This window comes from Muscardinus avellanarius (genome assembly GCF_963383645.1).
Source record: "Muscardinus avellanarius genome assembly, chromosome: 12".
Lineage (NCBI taxonomy): Eukaryota > Metazoa > Chordata > Mammalia > Rodentia > Gliridae > Muscardinus > Muscardinus avellanarius.
Window position 1 is genome coordinate 43,308,173 of NC_137798.1, and position 22,044 is coordinate 43,330,216.

Below are 22,044 nucleotides of genomic sequence, written 5' to 3' on the forward strand. Positions count from 1 at the left end.
CTTGGACCAATTACTTGATCAGTCATTAGTAAATGGTATTCTCAGCTTAAGGTAATTCTGGGGAAGAAATTATATAGAAGCAGTTTGCAAAGATGCAGGATATAGAGAAAGCACAAATGATAATTCAGTATTATCCTGGGGCTACAAATAGGCAAGTTACCGCCACTCCCAAGTTTGAGATGACAAAAAGAGGTAACGATTATAAGAACCTGGAAGTAAAGAGTTGCATAGGAAGGGTTTCCTTGGTTGAAGAAGTGGTCTTTAGTCAAGGGCCATAGCTTCCTGCTGAGGGGTGGAGTCTGGGATGCTGACTTGGTACTCTGCCAGGTGGTAGCAGCTGCTTCCTGCTTTGCCCTTCTCCAGGTTCCTGTTCTCTTCAGCTTCTGGGCTGGCCTTTCCCTTGTTGCTTCATGTTTACCTCCTTAATTCTTCACTGTGATCCCTCTGTGGAGGGTGGGGGTATACATTAACCCCCAAAGAAGTAGGTTATTATTTCACTTCTTTAGAGAGACTGCCTCTTTGACAAAGTCTTTTCCTTCTTAAGCTTGACAGAGATTCTTCATGCCATGTTACAATTCTAATGAATGAGAAGGTGAATTTGTGTTGCATAAAATTAGTGTGTTAATTGAATTTTAATAACAGAAAAATAGTAATTTTGTGTGTGACTGAGTTGATTTATTGATAGAAAGATTATGTTTCTGCAATTCAAAAAAAATCACTCTTTTTTAAAACCAGATCAACATCTCATGGAATACTTCCTGGAGAAAAGAAATATTTGCTCAAAGTTCCACTATATGAACGTCAAATGCGGTGTCCCAGTTTACCTGTGTGTTTAAATTTTGATAAATTCGTCAAAAGTAAAGGAGGAACGAAAGCAGATACTGATCCTCGGACATGGGCTATTAGTAAATTCGTTAAAACTAAAACTCAGAAAATAGCCTCAGAAACTGTTCAAATATTTGACCAGAAAGAACTGCCTGAAAAAGTGATAGAGTCACCAAAACTAGAATTAAGTGATTCTTTGAAGTGTGACCTTCCTCCAGAGGTCATTAAACATTATAAGTCTGAAGTGGAGCTCTTGACTGAAGAAATAAAAAATCAGAAAACGTATACTGCATTTGCATATTGCAGGCGCGGAGCTATTTATAGGAAACTGGGGAAGTTACAGAGTGCGATGAGTGATCTACAGAAAGTAAGTTTTTAAAAAATACTGTCAGGAAGCAAGTTTTTTATAAGTAGAAATGATATTTATTACTTATATTACTTTTAATTACATATTAATTTTTACTGGAATTTCAAATAATGAATAAACATCATAGTATAGCATGTAGGATTGTGAAAATGCAATTAATGAAATTTTCAAATAACTGATATTAAAATATCAGATTTTTGTTTGTCAGATTAGGATTTTAAAGTTTTATTGCATATGCATACAAAGTCAGTAGGATCAATAGTGCTTAGAAATGTATTTGATAGGATTTCTTCCTTTAGCAAATAAACTTTAATTGAATTTATACATTTATTTTCTAGGCTATACTCTTGGAGCCATTGTTTCTCAATGCCTATTGGCATAGACATTTTATCTATCTTTTCCAAGACAAAATTAATGATGCTTTGGATGACTTGAATTATATAAGTAAATATAATAAAAGTAATGCAGGTGGGTTGTCTATAGTGGTAATTATATTGCCTCCATCTTTATTTTGGTGTTTGTCATTAATTGATATAAATTTATGACTTTCCTCAGCTAAATTATTGACTTTATTTATTTATTTATTTATTTATTTTTATTCTTTTATTGGTGCAGTATAGTCTCACTTAATAGTGCAGTTCATACTGATAGTGACCCACATGAACATAGCACTTTATTTATTTATTTATTTATTTATTTATTTATTTATTTATTTATTTATTGGTACTGAGGATTGAACCCAGGGGCATTCTACCTCTGAGGTATACCCCCAGCCCTTTTTAGTTTTTGTTTTGAAAAAGGGTCTCTTGCCAGGTTGTTAAGAGTCAGGTTGTTGAGAGTCTCACTAGTTGCAAAGGTTGTCCTTAAAACGTGTGATCCAAGGCCGGGCGTGGTGGCGCACGCTTGTAATCCCCGCGCTTGTGAGGCAGAAACAGGAGGATCGCGCAGGTTCGAAGCCAGCCATGCACGCTGTCTTAGGAGACTCTGTTTCCAAATAAAAATGTAAAAATAGGTCTGGAAGTGTAGCCCGGAGGTAGAAGGGCTTCCAGGAACCCCAGTACCACCAAAAAACAAAAAAACAAAAAAAACACCCGGGCGTGGTGGCGCACGCTTGTAATCCCCGCGCTTGGGAGGCAGAGACAGGAGGATCGCGCAGGTTCGAAGTCAGCTGCGTTGGCTAAGAGACCCTGTTTCCAAAAATAAAAAAGTATAAAATAGGTCTGGGAGTGTAGCCCGGAGGTAGAAGGGCTTCCAGGAACCCCAGTACCACCAAACAAAATAAAACAAAACAAAACAAAAAACAAAAAAACAAACGTGTGATCCTCCTGTCTCAGCCTCCCAAGTACTGGAATTAGAGGTGTGACTACCATCACACCAGGCTAAATTCTTCACTTGTAATATTGTAAATGCAGGGTTCAAATAGTCCTATGTTATTTTCAGAATACTCATCATGGTTTGAAATGTTCATGTTCATGATAGACATTAAGTAAATATATTTCTTACTGCTCATCTCACAAGAAGATGAATTTAACAGTTTTAGTTTTAGAAGTGATTCACGAAGGCTGGGTGTATTGGCCCATTTTTGTAATCCAGTACTTGGGAGGCTAAAAGAGGAGGATTGCAGGTTCTCAACCAGCCTCAGCTACTTAGCGAGGCCCTCTGCAACTTAGTGAGACCTTGTTTCAAAACAAAAAATAAAAGGGCTGGGGATGTAGCTTGGAGATAGGATGCCACTGAGTTCAATTCCCAGTACCAAAAAAAAAAAAAAAAAAAAAAAAGGGACTCACAAATCTCAGAATTTGAATAGTAGTCTTTCTGGCACTTCTTGGATGAATGAAATCATGCCTCTCCTCTATGTACCACCATTTCAGCAACTCATATCACTCAACATGGAGCATCCTAGGAACATGAAAGTGTCATCTTCATCATTGTATCCACCCACACCCACAACACAGACTCAGGACATAATATGAGCTTAGTAAATTTTTTTCTAACCTGTATTAATCTCTGCTTCAAAATTATAAATTTTGTACTATCAAAATCCATTTTTTTACTATGATCATGTTATTGTTTAGATAAGGAATGTCCCCCCATAAAAGCTCATGTATAGGCAGTACAGAAATGTGCAGAGGTGAAATCATTGAATCAGAACTTTATTATTACCAGTGTATATATTCACTGATGGTCTAATAATTTGAGTGAACTGACTAGGTGGCAACTGTAGGCAGATAGGATGCGACTGAAGAAGGTAGGTCACCGAGGACTTATATCTGTCTCCCCTCCCCTCTCCTCTCTTTCCTCCTCCTCTTCCTCTCCCCTCCCCCTCTGCCTCCTGCTCCTCTTCCTTTTCCTTCTTATCTATTATCTATCAGTTACCTGCCATCTATTTATCTATCATATGTATCTATCTATCTAATCTATCTATCTCTTCCTCCATGATATTTCTGTCTTGGATCTGACCAATCATGGACTGACCTCTGAAACTATGAACCCAAATAAACCTTTCCTCCTCTAAGTTATTCTTATTGGGTATTTTGGTCACGATGATGAAATGCTAAATAAAACAGACCATCAAAAGAGTATGAAGCTGGGCAGGGAGGCATATGCCTGTAATTATAGCCCCAGTACTTGGGAAGCAGAGACAGGAGGATCACCTGTTCATGGCCAGGCTCAGCAATTTGGTGAGACTATCTCAGAAAAAGAAAAAAAAAAAGCTTGAGACATTTTAGATGTACAAAAAGATAATATGTATTGTAATTTTTGTCACTTCATTGAAAGTACTTTTAACTACAAATGAGCATTCATTTTGCCTCAGAAAATATATTTGACATTATTGAAATTTTAAAATACTAAGTGAAATGGTTAAGAAAGTATAACAGAGAAAATTACTTTAAAATTACATATTTGGGGAGGGAGAAAGAGTAATGTTTTAAAATTTCATAGTTAATGGAAAGACTGTAACACTAAATTGTACCTTCTAATCTTTAGAGGCATATTTGTCAAAGGCAGAAATTTTCAGGAAGAAAGGAGACACTACTTTGGCAATTCTAAACTACACCCAGGCAATCAAATGTAGGCCCACAGATGCTGATATTTATTTCAGGAGGGGAGAGATGTATGATAAAAACAACAAAGTATTGGCCATTGATGACTTCTCTAAAGTAAGCTTTATCACATATCATGCTGCTATTTATATATTTTAGATCTTGATGTTCTCATAGCAAGCTCTTGAAAATCTTTTTATATATTTCACATAAAGTTAATTTCATAGAGGTTGGGAGCTAGAACTTTCACTACTGCTATTGATATTAATGTTACTTCAGTGATTTTCAAAAATTATTGGTGAATAAATAGAACCACATCAAAGAATTGACTGGGACTTCCTGGGACAACCCAGAAGGTGCTCACCTTGTCTAGATTTCTCCACTTGAGCTACAGAAACATTGGTTAAGCCAAGTATGGTGGTAATCCCAGTACTTGGGAGGCTGAGACAGGAGGATCACAGGTTTGTGATCAGTCTCAGAAGCTTGGTAAGTCCCTCATTAACTTAGTGAGACATTGTTTAAAAAAATAAGTAAAATAAACAGGGATAGGAGGTATAGCTCAAAAGTAGAATACTTCTGAGTTCAATCCCCAGTAACACACACACACACACACACACACACACACACACAACACACACACACACACACACACACACACATATGAAAGAGTGGCTAAAGAAGTCTTTGACATTTGGTTTTTACCTTTAGACAACAGAAGATAAAATTATTTCTACCTTATAGCTGATTCTCGTCAGCAGGGAACTTACTCGCTCTCAAAAGCTGTACCCACTGCTTCATTCACTAATTCAATCAGTCATTCACTCAAAAATATTTATAGAGTGAGGCACTGCATAAAGTAGTGTACAAATGTTGATGAATACATAGACATGTTTTCTGCTTATACATAGAATATAAATATACACATAAATACACATTAACAAATGATGGGTGCTGTGAAGGAAATGAGGATGGTGGGAAAGTATTTCTATATGGCTAGAAGATGTCCGGTTAACCCTGAGGAAGTGAAATTTCAGTTGAACCATACTCGGAGGCCAGTGTTGAGGCAAAACATTCCCCTGACCACAGAAAAATAAGCAACTCTGACCTCCCGACTTTTACCTCCAAATCCTTATTGAGAAGGATTTAGAACAATTGAGAATTTAGAAGAAATTATTTAAGTAATTTAACTTTCCATGTTTCCAACTGCCCTGTTTTTTCATCCATCCATGATAGCGTAGCCTCTGACTAGACCTCTCCAGCTTGAGGAGAATATGATAAATTTCATAACTTCTGATTTATAAGTGACCAGCAACTTTCTCCCCTAGTTTCTTTTTAAAAATATTTTTATTGGTGCACTGTAGTTATACATCCTAGTGAGGTTCAATGTGATACAGAATACATGTACACACCACTTGTATTTACTTCCACATCCTACCCTGCTTCTGTTCCTCCCTCCTCGTGCGTGTGAGAGATGGTTAGTGATAACTTTTACCTGCACACACCCTTCTTATTACTCTTTTTTTCCTCCTCATCTCCCTCTTTCCTTTCCTTTCTACCATTCTACTGGTCTCTCTTCTCATTTATCTGAAGTTTTTTTTTGTTTGTTTGTTTCTATTTTCTCTTTAGCTTCCAGATAGGAGAGAAAACATATGACCTTTGATTTTGAAATTATTAGGTTATCCATTCTGTTCCTCTGTCTGGCACAAAGAGTTTAAAATTACAGCATCATGAGGTTAAACAAGTTTCAAATCTTTTGTGTTTTATTTTAAAACATACTTGGTAAGCTCTTTTGGCTTTAGTTCTTTCCCAGTACCAACAGATGAAGAGCTTTACAACTGAGCATGCAATGATTTAGTCTTATCACTATTTTTTTGTATGTCAAGTGGAAGTGAATGAACCATGCTACCACGAGTTCATTTCTTATTCTAATTTTAGGGGTTGGATTAATCTATAATTGATTTTGTTGAATCAGCATTGATGTAATTTAATGTTTCATCTTTAACTGGGATAAAATGCTGTAAGAGATCCAACATAGCCTCATTCTAGTTTAACAAGTCAATTATGAGTTTTTATCAGTAAAAATTTCTGTAAGCATAAACCTTGGTTTCTTGTATATGGTGTTTCTTCTATCCCTCAGAAAATATTGCCTCTCAATTATTTAATGAGAGATGGATATATTAAGATGGTCTTTAAATAAAAACTGAAAATTTGGCATCTTAAATTGTTCTTCTTTTATGTAATCTGAAGTTGCTGACTATATACTTATTTTTTTTTTACTATGTGACATGTTTGTACACATTCTCATGCCCTTGTAGTGTATTTTTTATAACCCCCAAAGAACAGATGCATTATTGAAACGTGGGTTGTTTTACTATGAAAATGAAAACTGGATTGCAGCCATACAGGATTTTACAGCTTTGTTAGCTATAGATCATGAAAATTCTCAAGCAAGGTAAGAATAATTTTAGCTATATATATATATGTATATTTGAAATTATTATTTTTGGAAGTACATTTTCAGAAAAGAATATTACCTGAAATACACCTGACTGACCTATAAAAACAGTGAATTGATTCTCACTGCCACCAGTATGTTAAAGTCTTACCTACACCCTTGTGGTAGAGGGCAGTTTAATAGGCATCGATGACAACTGAGTTCCTTCATTTGCATTTCCTAAATACTAGTTACATTATAAATTTCTAAAGAATAACCCACCACCCACAGTTTTCTCTCTTAGAGTTCTTTCTCATACATATTCTTTGTATCCACTAAGTATAAAGAATGGTTCATATATATTTATTTCTGTACCATCTTACTGGATCTCGTATATTAAATTTTGTCCTTCTAGCCTTATTATGCATAAATAGTTCCCACTGTTTTGTTTTCCTTTTAATTTAAGCTTTGTTTTTAAGACAAAGTAGGCCTGTTATAGTCAGGCCTACTTATCTTTTCACTTGTGACTTTTAATTGTGAGCCATATTTATAGCAAAGTAAAGCTTGCATCAGGTTTGAAATAGCGAGGTATGGATTAATCCCTTACCACCATGTAAATAATACCCCCATACCCATCAGTAGGTCAAGAAACATTTCCAGCACTCTGGAAACCTTGTGCCTTTGCCTCCCCCAGAAGGTAAACAATGTCCTGACTTATATTTTAATCACTTCTTTGTAGTTACTTATAGTTGCACCACACAAGTGTTACCTACCTACATTTTGAACATTATTATATAAATGGAATCATTCGGTAAGTACTCTTTCATGTCTGGCTTCTTTTGCTGAATATTATGCACTATTTTACGAGGCTCTAGCTTCATATGTTATAGTTTACTTATCCATCTTACTGTTGATGGATGTTTAAGTGTTTTGAGTTCTTAAAGACTATGAATATTGTTCCTTTGAACATTCTTGCAAATCACTTGGCATACACATGTACACCTCTGTGTTGGATATAACCATTCTACTCCATAGGGTCTGCAAGTGTGCCACTTTGGGGCTCAACTGATTTTCCGAAATGAGAATGCTGCCAGCAGTGTGTGTGGGTCCACATGGCACTCAGCCTTGCTATATGACATTCAAACTCTAGCCACCCTTGTAGGCATGTAGTATGATCCTGCTGGACTTTTTTTTTATTTAAATTTTTTTTTGTTGGCGCATGCATTTATACATGATAATGAAATTTATAGTGCTACATTTTGATATCTTTTATGGGTTTTAATGCCTTACTCTGCGGAAACATTTGAATTCCCACTTTCTTTTTTAAATTTTTTATTGGTGCATTGTAGTCATACATCTTAATAGGGTACAAGTTGGTGGAGGCATACATGCACACATCACCCAATGAATTTTAATTTTCCTCATTAATAACATAATTGTGCATTTTCATGTATTTATTAACCATTTGAATTTCTTCTTTTGTCATTCATGTCTCTTGGCTTATCTGTTCTTATTAATTTCTATAAGTTCTTGCATGTTTTTGATATGGGCTTTTGTTGGTTATATTTACGGTGAATATTTTCTTCTACATTCTTGATTGTCATTGTATTCCTTAAATATTCTCTTTCAGTAAACAAAGAGTTTGCAAATGTAATACAATTTGATTTATCAGCTTTTTTCTTTAAAGCTCATGCTTTTTAATGTTATATAAGGAAGTTTTTTCTTACCCTGAGTATTCTACCCCTATAATCATTTTAAATTTCAGTCTGATAAATTAAGTTGATTTTTCACAGTTATATTAATTTGAATTTCTGTAGGGCTGAGCCAAAAATATATGTACTGATCTTTTTTCAGTATTTTCTTTGTAAAGGATTATCTATATATTTTTTAAGTTTAGAGATCATATTTGTCATGCCTTATTAAAATTTTGTGCTGTTTCTTTAACATTTTATTCTCAATTTTCAAATAGTACTTACATGCATTTATGAGAACAATGCAATTTTATGACATATGTATTCATTTGGAATGATCAGATCAAATTATTAACACATCCATCACCTCACATGCTTATTTATTTGTGGTAAAAGCATTGAAGATCTAGTCTCTTAGCAATTTTGCGATATACCAACATAATTATTATCTGTAGTCACCATGGAGTGAGCTAGATCACTACAAACTTATTTCTCCTCTCACTGAAACTTCGTACCCTTTGATCAGCATCTCTCCTTTCCCCATGGATCCTACTGCTGCAGCCTCTGCAGCCATCATTCTACTCTGTACTTCTATGGGTTTGCCGTTTTTAGATTCCACATAAAAGTAAGATCATGCAGTGTTTGTCTTTCTGCACCTGGCTTGTTTCACTTAGGATAATGTCCTGCAGGTTCATCCATGTTGTCCCAAATGACAGCACTTCCTTCTTTATTAAGGCTGAACTATGCATACTACACATTCGGAGAAAATATTTGCAAAACATGTCTCATAAGGGGCTAATATTCAAAATATGTAAGGAGTTCAACTCAATAGCAAGAAAATAAACTGATTGAAAGATGGATAAAAGCCAGGTGTGGTGGTGCACGCTTGTAATTCCAGCATTTGGGAGGCTGACACATCAGCCTGGGAGGATCATGGGTTCACGGCCAGTCTCAACTGCTTAGTGAGGCCCTCTGCAATTTAGTAAGATCCTGTTTCAAAATAAAGAATAAAAAATAGGGCTGAGGATGCAGCTTGAAGATAGAATGCCCCTGTGTTCCATCTTCAGTAATACACACACACACACATGCATGCACACACACACATACACACACACACACACATACACACCACTGGATAAAAAAAGATCAAAATACACATTTCTCAAAAGAAGATATATAAATGGCCAGCAGATGTATGAAAACACCTCAACCTCACAATCATCAGGGAAATGTAAACTAAAACTACAATGTGATACTGCCTTATACTTCTTGAAATGTTATTAATAAAATATAAAACATGAGACTTTTAAAATATAGAACATTTGCCAGGCGTGGTGGCGCACGCTTTTAATCCCCGCGCTTGGGAGGCGGAGACAGGAGGATCGTGCAGGTTCGAAGCCAGCCGCGCGTGCTGGCTTAGGAGACCCTGTTTCCAAAAATGAAAATGTAAAAATAGGTCTGGGAGTGTAGCCCGGAGATAGAAGGGCTTCCAGGAACCCCAGTACCACCCCCCAAAAAAAAAAAAAATATATATATATATATATATATATATATATATAACATTTAAAAATTTATGCAATCAAATTTATCAATCTTTTTCTATTGACTTTTTATTTGTTTGTAAGTTTAGAAAACCAGTCTCCATTTTGAGATCAGATTAACACTTTATCCACAATTATTTGTTTTGCCATTTAACTTCTAAAATTTTAAATTTCAATCCATGTAGATGTTGTTTTGATATATTTTTATGAGGCAGGGTTAACCTTTTTTTACATAGATAACCAATGATCTTAGAACTGTTTCTTGAATAATTCATCATTTATTTAAAATACTAACTTTTCATATTAACTGCACACATATATGGTGATATGTTTTTATTTTCCATTAAACCATATTTCTATTTTTGTATTCATATATTTATTTAATTATACTTTTAGGAAATCACCTTCATAGTTTTTATTTGTTTCTGTCAATATTTTTACCTGGTCTACTTACTTTTCTCTATCCTCAAGATAAACTTTAGAGTCATTTTGTTAAAAGTACTAAAACATTTAAAATATTTTAATCAAATATTTATAGATGCATAATAAACTTTAGTAGTTTTCTTCGTGTAAGTCTTGTATATATTAGGGTAAGTTATAGCCAGAGTTTTTAAAAAATGTCCTTTCTTGTACGAATGGGATTTTTATTGCTAGTATCTAGGGGAGTAATGCCTTTTTTGAATATTGAATTCTTTTTTATTTTGCAGGTCTGGGATTGGATCCCAGGGGCATTTGACCTCCGAGCTACACCCCCTGCCCTATTTTTTTTTTTTTTTTATTCTTTATTTTGAAACCGGGTCTCACTAAGTTGCAGAGGGCCTCACTAAGTAGCTGAGGATGTTCGCGAACTGCGATTCTCTGGTCTCAGCCTCCGGAATGCTGGGATGACAAGCGTACGCCACCACACCCGGCGTGAATATTGAATTCTAATTGGCCATCTTAAGCAACTCTCTTATTAGTGCTGACATTTTTCTTTGGTTGATACTCATGTAGCTAAACCCATTATCTTCAAGCAATGCTAATTTTGACTCTGAAATTATTAAATTTTTATATCCAAACTTTTTTTTTTCCTTTTTATGGCACTAGAGATTGAACTCAAGGGTGCTCTACAACTGAGAAACAGTCTAGCTCTTTTTTTTATTTTAAGACAGGATCTTGTTTAGTTAAGTTGACCTCAAACTTGCAATCCTCCTGCCTCTGCCTCATAAGTCATTGGGATTACAGGCATGCTCTGCCATGCCTGGATCAAACTGTTTTAAAAATTCATATGAAATTCACCTAACATAAAAGCAACAGTATCACCACCACTTAAAGTGAATTGTATTTCAGTGGCTTTTAGTACAGTCCTAATGTGGTATACCTTTCACCAGTATCTAATTCAGGAAATTTTAATTTCCCCCAAAGGAAATTCCAATAACCCTCAGAACCCTCTTCATCTAGCTTCTGAAAACCATTAATCTGCTTTGTGTTTTTATGGACTTGCCTATTCTATATATTTAATGTAAACAGAATCATAGAATACATGACCTTTTATTCCTAACTTTTTTTCATTTTAACATGGTGTTTTCAAGATTTAGTGCTGATTCATGCACCTTTTTACCTGGATATATCACATTTTGTTTATCCATTCATCAGCTGATGGACATTTGAATTTTTTCTACCTTTTAGCTATTGTGGATAATACTGCTATGAAGACAAATGTACAAATTTTTGACTACTAGTTTTTAATTATTTTGGGTGTTACTTAGCAGTGAAAATTCTAGGACATATGGTAGATTATGTTTAACGTTTTGAGGAGCCACCAAATTGTTTTTCAGGTGACTGCACTGGTTTAGATTTTTAACAATAATGTACAAGGTTCTAATTTCTCCACATTTTTTACCAGCACTCGTGTTTCATTTTTATGAGTATAGTCATCTTAGTAGGTTCAAACTGATATCTTATTGTGTGTTTGGTTTGCATTTTACTAACTCTTAATTATGTTAAGCTGAGACAGGAGGATCGCATAGGTTTGAAGCCAACCTCAGCTACTTAGTGAGGCTCTCAGCAACTTAGTGAGACCCTGTTTCTAAATAAAATATAAAATGGGTCTGGGAGTATAGCCTGGAGGTAGAAAAGCCTCTGGGTTCCACCCCCAGTACCACAAAAAATATTTTTTTTGTTGCTGAATTATAAGAGTTCTTATATATACTGGATAATCAAATATATGATTTGTAGTGACTGAGGATGGAGTTTAGGGGTGAAATGCTAGCCTAGCATGTGTGAGGCCCTGGATTAAGTTCCCAGCATTATAAAAACCAAATGAAAAACAAAAACCTCAGATATATGATTTGCAAATAAAATTTCCATTTGGTAGGCTTTTAAAAATATACTTTTATTGGTGCATCATAATTATATAACACAGGCTCAGAGTGATACAAGCACATGCACACAGTACCTGGTGTGTTTCCCTTCAGATCCTACCTGGCTCCTCTCTCTCCCTATACATATTATTGAAATTGGTATCGATAACTTCATATATAGACATAGCATTGTTTGAACTGTTTCATTTCCCAAGTATCCTTCCCTCCTTACCTCCCTCCAGAATCCTCTTCTACTATTCTACTGGTATCTTTCCTCATTTATCTGAAATACCTTTTATTTCCCAAGTTTTCTCTATCTTCCATATATGAGAGAAAACACAAGACCCTTAACTTTCTGAGACTGGCTGAACTCACTTAGCTTAATATTCTCTAGTTCCATCCATTTTTCTGAAAATGACATAATTTTGTTTTTATTTATGGTAGAGTAAAATTCCATTGTGTGTATATACCACAGTTTTGTAATCCATTCCTTTGTTAATGGAAACCTAGACTGGTCCCATGATTTGGTGAATTGTGCTGCTATAAATGAGTACATGCATGCATCACTCTCCTTTGGAAAGAAGCCAGAATAAATAAAGAAGTGGTACAGCTTGTCCTCTGGTAGTTCCATTCTCAGTTTTCTGAGAAGCCTCCACACTTAGCTCCATAGTGGTGGTGGGCTGTCTTTTTATTTTCTTGATACTGTTTTTGATAGATGAAAATTTTAAATTTTGCTGAAGTCCAACTTTTACTTTTTTTTCTTTCATTGTTTGCCTTTTAAACGTGCTGTCAAAACTGAGGTCATGAAGATTTACCCCTAGGTTTTGTTCTAAAAGTTTTTGTTTTGCTTTCTACATATAGTTCTTTGGTGCATTTTAAGTTAATTTCTGTGTATTTCATGAGGTTAGGATCTAACCTCATTCTTCTGCATGTGAATATTTACTTGTTTTAGCACCATTTGTTGAAGAGGCTAATCTTTCTCCGTGTTAAATTCTCTGCATTTTTGTCGGTTGGTTTAATTTTGAATGCTCAATTCTAGTTCATTGACTTGTATATCTATGTTTATGCCAGCATTGTACTGTTTTGATTACTTCAGTTTTGTATTAACTTTTGAAATAAGGAATGGTGAGTTTTTATTTTCCAATAAATGAAAGCTTTATACTTATTTTAAATTATTACTCATTGCTAAATAATATTCCCAATGATGTTTAAATAACAATTATCAAACCTATTTGGTTTATATATATGATTCCCAGTTTAAATTCTTATACCATAAACCTCCTGTAATACTCTTTAAGTCGTATCAAATCATTAAGTCAATTCTTCAAACACACTGACATTTATTTTTTTTTAATTTTTTATTGGTGCACTGTATTCATACATCATAGTGGGATACAAACTTTTGTAGACATACATGCACACAACGCCCAGTCAGCCCCCACCCGATCCCCACCCCATTCTCTCCCCATCTCTCCCTCCCATGCTTGGCTTAGTGGTTGACATCTAGTATTATAGCAATTTATCCAAAATTAAAAATGATAATCTCACATAACAGTTTCATTTGTCTGATACCAAGCTTTTGATGACTTAAAGATAACATTTCAATATTTCTTTTTACTTTCTTTCTTACCAGAGAATATTTTTTTTCTATTTTTTTTTTGGTGAAACTATCATATATTTATATATTTATTTTTCAGAAAAAAAATCTATCCTAATATGGAATATGGACTCTAGATACCCAAAACGATCTTGAAAAAGAACAAAGCTAGAAGATATATATTTTCTGATTTCAAACCATATAAAGCTACAATAATTGAAACAGTATAGTACTGTTCTAAAGGCAGATATATAAACCATTGGAGCTAAATACAAGCCTAGAGCTAAACTCTTCCCTATATTGTCAAGTTATTTTTGACAAGGTTTCCACGAACATTTGGTGGTGGAAATAATAATCTTTTAACTAAATATTGTTGAAAAATAATAATTACGTGGAAAAGAATAAAATTGGACCCTTACCTAATCCCATATACAAATATTAACTCAAAATAGATAAAAGACCTAAATATAAATCTTTTTTTTATAACAATTTTTTTATTGAACATAAATAGTATACATTTACACTATATTTGGTGCCCTCCCCCCCACCCACATATTCCCTCCCCCTCCCCCAGCAATGGTTGTCCAGGTTAACCATGTCTTATTCATAATTTTACACATGTTCAAGTGTAGACCCTTATTAATCGAGACCGGCCTTCCTCCTCTCCTATCTTACCATCCAAACTTAGCTAGTATTTCCCCTTCAATATCTGGAGGCCCTCTGGTATTCTTTGTGTTTCCTAGTTTGGGCATATTAGAGGAAACATATGTATCTTCTTCTTCTGTGCTTGGCTGATCTCACTTAACATAATGTTCTCCAGGGCTTTCCATCTTCTTTCAAATGATATAATTTTGTTCTTCTTTATGGCTGAATAGAATTCCATTGTGTGTATTTCCCATAGTTTTGCTATCCATTCATCTGTTGATGGTGATCTGGGTTGGTTCCATATTTTGGCTATTACAAATTGTGCTGCTATGAACATGGGTATGCATATGTTGCTGTAGTTCTCTGAATTCAACTCCTTTGGAAAGATGGAGATGCAAATCAAAACTACACTGAGATTCCATCTAACCCCAGTCAGAGTGGCAAGCATAAAGAAATCAAATAACAACAAATGCTGGCGAGGATGTGGGGAAAGAGGAACTCTTTTACACTGTTGGTGGGAATGCAAACTAGTTCAACCACTATGGAGATCTGTGTGGAGATTCCTAAGAAAGGTGGGAATAGATCCACCATATGATCCAGCTATACCACTCCTGGGTATCTTTCCAAATATAAATCTTAAGACTATAAACTTTTAGGAGAAAATCTGGGTCATAAAACCTCACAACATTGAAATTGGCAGTGATTTCTTAGATATGATTTCAATGGCACAGGCAACAGAAGAGTATACAAACTCCCTAAAAAATAAAAAAAATATATTGTGTATCCAAAGACAATGTAAACAGAGTTAAAAGTTACTAATAGAATGGGATAAAATATTTCCAAATGTTTTATCTGAAGGTATAATAATATTCCAACTAGAAATCCTAAAAATTAACAATAAAGGCAAACAATACAATTTAGAGATAGGTAAAAGACTAACATAAGTAATGATTATCACATAATAAGGGTTTCTTGCCTCAAAAAACTTAATTTCAATGGCCTTCTATTGCTAAGGGGGTAAGGCTGAGTTCTTTAAGATTAAGAAACTAATATTACAATACCTTGAATTAACCTCCGTATTCTTTACCAATCAATTCAATCCTTTTCTGAAAGTATTGCCCCTTCGATTCAAGAAATAGACAACCAGAGTAGACTAATAACTGTGGGATTTTTAAAGGAAAAACGTTTGGAGATTATATATATATATATAGTTTTGGTGGTACTGGGGATGGAACCCTTCTACCTCCTCCGGGCTACACTCCCAGACCTATTTTATATTTTATTTGGAAACAGGGTCTCTGAAGCCAGTGAGATCCTCCCAAGTGCAGGGATTACAAGCGTGCACTGCTACGACTGGCAAAAAGAGTATATTTTTGTCATACATGTTAAAATGAATTGTTTTTCTTTTTCTAGGACATACCGAGGGAGAGCATATTTTAAAAGGAACTTTTATAAAGAAGCAACTCAAGACTTCTCTGCTGCTATTCATTTAGACCCTAATAATTGGTTAGCCTTTTATTATCGAGGTTGCATATTTAGAAAGACTAACCCTTTGAGAGCACTACAGGATTATAGCACTTCAGGTACTTTGCTTCCAACTGCACATACAAAATAATCTGATGTGATGTTTAGCATCTCAGTTTGATAGAAGAGGAGACTGATGTGGTATCACTAATGTAATATGTATAATATCATGTACTAAAACTTATACTTTTATATCTAAATATGCTTTATATGTGTACTGTTTTACATATATCTGACTATAAATCCAGAGTGGTTGAGCTACAAGTGTTCTTATATATCCTTTTAGTGTGTGTGTGTGTGTGTGTGTGTGTGTGTGTGTGTGTGTGTGTAGTTTTGGAAAAGAGAGATTATCGTATCAAAGAAATCTCTTTGTATAAATTGAGTTCTGGAGATTTTTCCTGGAAACACCCTTCTATTTCTTAGTCAGCTTGCTAAAATTGCATTAAATTTTAGCAAGTTGTAGGTGATTTGTATTCTACACCAAGCTTTAACTCATAAATTTGTCAAAGTTTTTGACCCTTAAATTAAAATAGGCTTTGAAAATTCTCAATAGCTGAAGATGTTAACAGCTAAAAGATCACCATTTCTACTTTATTTCTACTTTATTTCAATCAGTGAATTTCTGCTTTATGTATGTGTGCTGCACAATTCTTGACCTTGAGTAAGGGACCAGTAAACAGTCTCCAATTGAATGAGTGGGCCCATCCTGATCTACAAGACCACCAGGGCCCAGAGTTCCGAACATGGCTATGCTCACCTGGGTGCAGAGTTCTAGAATCCCATCACCCTAGATTCTCTTCATCTAGAAGTCAAGAGACAGCCAGACTCCCACAGGGAAGGCCATTGGCCTTCTGAAGTCACCCTTCCTAATGATATTCAAATAAAATAACTCCAGTATCTCCTGTAGGTTGAGTCCAACTCTTTTCCTCTATTTCTTTTCTTTTTATTGGTGCATTGTCATACATCTTAATGGAATTCTTGGGAAAACATGCCAGAGTCCTGTTCAACTCTCCCACTATCCTGGAATGTAGTTCCTGCTCATGGCTGATTTTTTATCCATGCTCATCCACTCATTTCTCACGGCTAACGTTCTCTATGCTTTGCTGAATGTTTTAGGGTCTAGGGGATAAATGCAGCACAAGCAAGGTAAACCTGGCACTGTTAGGCCTGTCTGTTTACCATCTGGCTAAATCATTTTCTCTTTGTTCTTTTTCTAAAAGCATTTCCCTCATATTTTTCTCTTTTCCAAGTTTTGGGATCTTTAGACTCCGTCCCCTACTTTAGACCATCACAATAATTCAAATTATCTATTATTTAATTGTCCAGAATAGACCAGCTGAATTTTGGCTTCAATTCTTTCCTATAGGCTGACCTAGGGAATTTTATCATCCACAATCCAAAAGGACCCTCAGGATATTTTCTAAGCTAATAATACCATCTTACATTAATTGGGCATTTTATTACTTTCTATGTACTGTTTCAAGCTTTACATATGAAATATCTCAGTATTATAAAATGGTATGAGGTAGTTGCTATAATCATACAAATTTTCTGATGAGAAAAACCAAAGCATAAAGAGATTAATTAACACCATTTTTTTCCATAAGAAGAATTTTTTTCATATTTTAGAACAATCACCAACATCACAACCATTGATTTCCTTGGTAGCCAATCATATTGTTAACTGAACAGCCAGAATGCCTTCAAGTGCTCATTTACTTACCCCATAAAATCACTGTTATACTTACCTACATCCAGTACTGAGAATATTTTTGTCCCTAGACTCTAAATATTTGTGGCAAAACTGTCTTTCTAAATCAGAAGGGGCTTGAGAAGCTTAGAAGATAGGTATCAAATCTTGTGAAAACACATATAGTTCACTAGCGTGTTTTTGGAGGTGAAGGGGTATCAGTAAATAAGAGCCATGAGATGTGATCTTAGCTGCTTACCAACGAGAGTCACACACCTAGAACACTGAGGTGAGGTTCCTTTTCACATTTACCTGCTCTGGGGGATGTGCATAATCAAATCACCTGCCTCCATTCCAAATTCTGCTTGTCTTCAAGAAACTCTTTGCAGCTCCCTATCCTGGTTTATGAGTAAGCCTGACTTCTGCCATAAATTCTGATCTGGATTAGTACCTGACTCTGTTCTTTGGCCAGAAATAATGTCTTTTTTTAGGAAAAATACATTTACTGGTGCATTCTAATCATACATCATATTGAGATTCAAAGTGCTACAAGCATACAAACACAGAGATCTTGGTGTGTTTCTCTTCAGATCCCACTCTGCTACCTACCCCTCGCTACCTACATATTAGCGAGATTGGTAGTGGTATCTTCATGGAGCGCTATAGCATTGTTTGAACTGTTCCCTTCATAAGTTCTTCCCCCCATTACTCCTCCCTCTAGCTAACTATTCCTTTCCACTATTCTATTGGTCTCTTTTCTCAATTTTCTAAAGGTCTTTTTGTTTCCTTTTTAATATCCAGTCCATTACCTTTGACTTGACCCTTGACTTTCTGAGATTGGGTGATCTCACTTAGCGTAATATTCTCTAGTTCTATCCATTTTCCTGTGAGTGACCTAATTTTGTTTTTCTTTGTGGCTGAGTGAAATTCTCTTGTGGATATTTAACCATTTTCATTATCCATTCATCTGTTGACAGGCACCTAGGTTGGTTCCATGATTTGACTATGGTGAATTGTGCTTCTAGAAATATGGGTATGCAGGTATCACTGTCATATTCTGAATTTACTTCTTCTGGAAAGATACTGAGGAATGGGATAGCTGTATCATATAGTCTACTCTTTTGAGAAACCTCCATACTGATCTCCATAGCAGTTGCACTAATTTGCAGTCCCTGCCAAGAGCCTATAGGAGTTCTTATCAGAAATGATGTCTTTGTGATAACAGGCCATTAAGGGCAGTGGCATCCTGCTGCCTGGAATGATATTTCAGGCACCTCTTTGTTATAGACTTGCATTATGACCCTGGTCGATGTTTTTGCCTATTTTGACCTTAATCCCACCTGTAAAGTGAGTGAACTATACTAGATTTTTTCCAGCTGTAATGAATTTGTGAGTTATAACAGTCACCTTGTCACTAACAAAACAAATATGTATTTACATACTATACTATTTTTTACTCATCAAATAAGCACACTTATCATAGAAGCGTTTTATTTTATATAATGTTAAATAAATAATAAACAATAGGTATCATGTAGACTACAATATAATTCAGATGTGGCTGTTCAGAACCTGAATGAAAAATACACGTTTATTTTTAAGCTCTCATAAATGATGGCTATGAGAATCTCAACTGTTTTCTACATCGGGGCATAGTCTATGTGAATCTAAAACTTTGGTTGCTGGCAATTTGTGACTTTGAAACTGTCATTGAGCTAGAAAGGTACGGTTCCTTTTCATACTGATTTCATTATTGCATAAAATTACAAAAAATCTAAAATGAAAGAAAAACGATTTTCTCCTTGTAACTGATAACTTACTAGAAAATTAGACAATTATAAAGTCATTTTACAATTATAATACCACTAAAACTAAGATTACTGCTAAAATAATGCCTGTTTGTCTCAGGGGCCTTCGAAAATTTTAGAGAATAATTGGGTTTGAGAGGACTGAAGTAAGTCCATGAAAAATAAACCAGTAAGTTATTAGGAAGGACTGAGTATACCCAGGCTAGAGATTTTTGAAGTTAAGTTGCTAAAAATTTGTCACTAAGTTTTAAAATAATGACAAAATATTCTGCTTCATATATCACTGTTATGCACAAAATACAACTCAAGGGAAGGGAATTCTCTATTTCAAACTCCTGACTTCATTTCGTTTAGTAAAGCCAAAGAAAAAGCCATAACATTTAGACCAGGAAGTCAGCTATAAGATACAGAATTTAATTAAATAATTTCCCTTCATTCCAATGAAGCATTCATTAAAACTGAGATTGTCAAAAAGAGCATGCCAACTAGCAGATTGTTTACTTAGCTATCTAAGGTAAGCTTTGATTTTGGGTCAGAAATATCATGAAACATGGCTCCTTCATGACCATATTCATTTTCTGTTGGACATTTTTTGAGCCGGGGGAGAAGAAAAGACTTTCAGGTGCAAAGATTCAGAAGTGGGTGGCGTCTAGGCAAGGGGTCAGGGTTTTTGTGAGGTTGGGACCCTGGAGATGTAGTTTCTTCCTTTTGAAATAGAGACATTGAGCAAGGCAGTGTCTAAGCTCATTTTTCTGTTGGACACTGCTTGGTTCTAAGAAAGAAAAACAACATTTATTTTATATGGAAAAGCAGCTGTGTAAATACCAATGTGGAGAAGATCCCCCCCCATCACTGAACTGTAGAATTTCATTTCTCACTGTTACTGAAGCAAAGTCTATTGAATTGAGGAAAATTAAGCCTGTAACTAAAGATAACCCAGAAAGAGTAAATATTTCTAAGAATTTAGGAGTTTTTACAAATTTTATTCCTAGCACAGAAATTTTACAAATTTTATTCCTAGACTCTACAGCTGCTAACTCCTGACCAAAAACTTTACATAAGGTGTTTATGTTTTTAATAGGGAATAGTTAACTAATTTATATGGCTTTAGTAAAATCTAAAAAAATACCCTGATTTATATTGATACATGTATTTCATCGGGTATGTTCATACTTGGAGCACATTTGAAATAATTAAAAGTGTCTAACAAGATTTTGCCTTCTTGTTTTCTTAGAACTGTTATTACGGCGTATATAAATATTGGCCTTATACATCTGCTATACCTGAAAAACTACGGTGAAGCCAATTGGCATTTTTCTGAGGCCGTTAAAATTGATCCTTTGTATATTCAAAGTTATATTTGTAGAGCAGAAACCTATTATAAGGTATTTAAGGTTTGAGAATTTTGAATTTAAAAAAATTCAAAATTTCTGGATATTTGTTATAGTTTTAATATTTTAATGTGTTATTTTCTTTAACTGTAGTGGTTAATGGACTTACAGGCAATAATTGTTAAGCAGATATAGTTATTTATAATTATATGCTCACAAAGCCTCTGTTTATGGAATGTGATTCTTATTCTTTTATTTTAAAAGTAGTATAGTATCTGTTTTTCCTCATTTTAAAAGCAATATATTGCAGATAATGTATTTCTTCAAATGAGAATTATGAAAATTAATGAGTTAAAACTGTCCATATTCCTTACAGATAATTATTATTAACATTTTGGAATCTCTCTCTCTTTCTCTCTCTCTCTCTCTCTCTCTTTTTTTTTTTTTTTGGTGGTACTGGGGTTCCTGGAAACTCTTCTACCTCCGGGCTACACTCCCAGACCTATTTTTTATATTTTTTTATTTGGAAACAGTGTCCCTTAAGCCAGCATGGCTGGCTTCGAACCTGCATGATCCTCCTGTCTCCGCCTCCCAAGCGTGGGATTACAAGCGTGCGCCACCACACCCGGCTTAACATTTTGGAATCTCTTAGTCCCATGTTTTGTGGGTGTGTGTACTGGTGGGTGTGGGTAGGTTTGCAGAGTGAATTCTGTGAATAGAATGGCATCCTAATCATTTATAATTTTCTTTAATCTTTATAAGTTAAATTAAAAAAATGTAATCCCCTTGCTTTGTACAAGTCCTCTAGTTGTGCCAATTTTCATTAAGGTAGACAAGGTTATGCTACAATTAAAACCAGCTCCAAAGCATCAAATGAATACAGAGGCCTATTTTCTGCTCACACTAAATGCCCACTAACGGTTGTCTGGAGATTATCTGCTCTCAACTGCCTATACCTCAGGACCCAGTGTGACTAGAATCCCATTTAAAGTCCTTACCTTCCGGAGTATGGAAGAAGATTCAGGGCAGGTTCGGTATTGTCCATAGGGAAAGTTTGCTCTTGACCCATTGGGGAAGACATGAACATACTTGTAGGGTGTGATTCTTTTGCTTAACTCACCTTATTGGTGAAGCTTAGGCCATTTGGGGAAGTTGGTGTTTTCCTTGAATATACATAGAAACTAAGGCACCAGCAAGATTGCAAG

General features: G+C 35.0%; 1 protein-coding gene across 1 annotated transcript in view; it reads left to right on the plus strand.

The window, feature by feature from the left end:
• TTC6 (tetratricopeptide repeat domain 6) overlaps nucleotides 1-22,044 on the plus strand; it is a gene marked incomplete at both ends in the record, with an annotated part of 184,150 nt that overhangs the window by 107,807 nt on the left and 54,299 nt on the right. Inside the window, 7 exons of the mRNA XM_080707135.1 lie at nucleotides 736-1,192; nucleotides 1,531-1,660; nucleotides 4,181-4,353; nucleotides 6,552-6,688; nucleotides 15,900-16,069; nucleotides 19,303-19,423; nucleotides 20,743-20,893. Of these exons, the coding sequence (XP_080563261.1) occupies nucleotides 736-1,192; nucleotides 1,531-1,660; nucleotides 4,181-4,353; nucleotides 6,552-6,688; nucleotides 15,900-16,069; nucleotides 19,303-19,423; nucleotides 20,743-20,893 (1,339 nt within the window). The remainder of the gene's footprint in view (nucleotides 1-735; nucleotides 1,193-1,530; nucleotides 1,661-4,180; nucleotides 4,354-6,551; nucleotides 6,689-15,899; nucleotides 16,070-19,302; nucleotides 19,424-20,742; nucleotides 20,894-22,044) is intronic.